This window comes from Tetrao urogallus, assembly GCF_951394365.1.
Source record: "Tetrao urogallus genome assembly, chromosome: 2".
Classification (NCBI taxonomy): Eukaryota; Metazoa; Chordata; class Aves; order Galliformes; family Phasianidae; genus Tetrao; species Tetrao urogallus.
The window spans coordinates 93371231-93373255 of NC_136814.1; the positions used below are offsets into that span (position 1 = coordinate 93371231).

Below are 2025 nucleotides of genomic sequence, written 5' to 3' on the forward strand. Positions count from 1 at the left end.
CGAAGAAGCCGGGAGCCGGGCCCCTTCCCCCACCACCTCCCGCACAGGGGGGTGTGTCAGCGCGGCGAGAGAGGGGGATGGGGAGGAGGGGAGCTGATAAAGGCGGTGGGCTGGGCGACGGGCGGGGCCGCGCGCAGCCATTGGCCGTTGCGGGGAGTGATGTCACCCATATGAAACGCTGATAACGCGTCGGGTGCGGAGCCGCGAGTTTTGCAGAAGGGGTAGCGCGCGCGGCGGGGCTAGGCGGGCCGGCGGCGAGGCCGGGGCAGAGCGCGGCGCCCAGCACAGCCCAGCCGCGCCCAGCCCCAGCCCGGCCGTGCCGAGCCGTGCTGAGCCGTGCTGCGCTGCGGGCGGCGGTCCACCGGCCGGCGGTACGGTACAACGCAGCGCCCGGCTCGCAGGGCAAGGTGCGGCGGTGGGAGGGGGCGGCGGTCGGCGCGCAGCGGAGCGCCGTGGGGGAGCCCAGCGATGGTGCAGCAGGCGGAAAGCGCGGAGAGCGAGAGCAACCTGCCCCGGGAGGCGATGGACACCGAGGAGGGCGAGTTCATGGCTTGCAGCCCGGTGGCTCTGGACGAGAGCGATCCGGACTGGTGCAAAACGGCGTCGGGGCACATCAAGCGACCGATGAACGCTTTCATGGTGTGGTCTAAGATCGAGAGGAGAAAAATCATGGAGCAGTCGCCGGACATGCACAACGCGGAGATCTCCAAGCGCTTGGGCAAGCGGTGGAAAATGCTGAAGGACAGCGAAAAGATCCCTTTTATCCGGGAGGCGGAGAGGCTGCGGCTCAAGCACATGGCTGATTACCCCGACTACAAGTACCGGCCCAGGAAAAAGCCCAAAATGGACCCCTCGGCCAAGCCCAACGCCGGCCAGAGCCCCGAGAAGAACGCTCCCGGCGGCGGCAGCAAGAGCGCCAAGAGCTCGGGCAAGAAGTGTAGCAAGCTGAAGGCCGCCGCCGCCTCGCCCCCCAAGCCCGGCGCCAAAGCCGCACCGCACGGGGACTACGCGGGGGACGAGTACGTCTTCGGCGCGTTGAAAGTCAGCAGCAAGGCGGTCAAGTGCGTCTTCGTGGACGAGGAGGAGGAGGACGAGGAGGACGAGGACGAGCTGCAACTGCGGATCAAGCAGGAGGCGGACGACGAGGAGGAGGACGAGGAGCCGGGCCCGCAGCAGTTACGGCGGTACAACGTGGCCAAAGTGCCGGCCAGCCCCACCTTGAGTTCCTCGGCGGAGTCCACCGAGGGGGCGAGCCTCTACGAGGAGGTGCGGGGCGCGGCGGGCGGCGGCAGACTCTACTACAGCTTCAAGAACATCACCAAGCAGGGCCCGCCGCCGCCGCAGCCGCCCGCCGGCCTCTCGCCCGCCTCGTCCCGCTCCATCTCCACCTCGTCGGCCGGCAGCGAGGAGGCGGACGACCTCCTGTTCGACCTCAGCCTCAACTTTTCGCAGCACGGCCACGCCGCCGCCGAGCTGGGGGCGGGGGCCGCCGCCGGCAACCTCTCCCTCTCGCTGGTGGACAAGGATCTGGACTCGTTCAGCGAGGGCAGCCTTGGTTCCCACTTCGAGTTCCCCGACTACTGCACCCCGGAGCTGAGCGAGATGATCGCGGGCGACTGGCTGGAGGCCAACTTCTCCGACCTGGTGTTCACGTACTGAGCGGGCGGAGGCGGCGACGGGAGCGGCGGACGCCGGCGGTGGTGATGGTGGTGATGATGATGATGCTTAAAAAAAAAAAAAAGTCTTCTTTAAAAAAAAAAAAAAAAAAATCCTGATGTTAGTTCCGAGCCCGGGAGTTGTGATTTTTTTTTTTTTTTTTAAATTTAATTTTTTTTTTTTTTTTTTGTTACATTTGGTGATCACAACAACAACAGCAAAGGCAAATGGGACTGGGGGAAAAAATGCTACAGAAGGCGCTGTTCGAAGCTTGGCGGTCTCTGATGGAAGGCTGGAAGATGGTCTGCGAAGAAGTCTTTTGGCAGCACAACTGTTACTCAAGGGGGTTTGTGGATTTTTTTTTATTTT

General features: G+C 63.8%; 1 protein-coding gene across 1 annotated transcript; it reads left to right on the forward strand.

The window, feature by feature from the left end:
* Positions 1-468: 468 nt before the first annotated feature.
* SOX11 (SRY-box transcription factor 11) lies at positions 469-1659 on the forward strand (the record flags this gene model as incomplete). The annotated part of the gene is made up of 1 exon (XM_079532846.1): positions 469-1659. The coding sequence occupies one exon, from the start codon at positions 469-471 to the stop codon at positions 1657-1659; it is 1191 nt and encodes a 396-aa protein (XP_079388972.1).
* Positions 1660-2025: the final 366 nt, after the last annotated feature.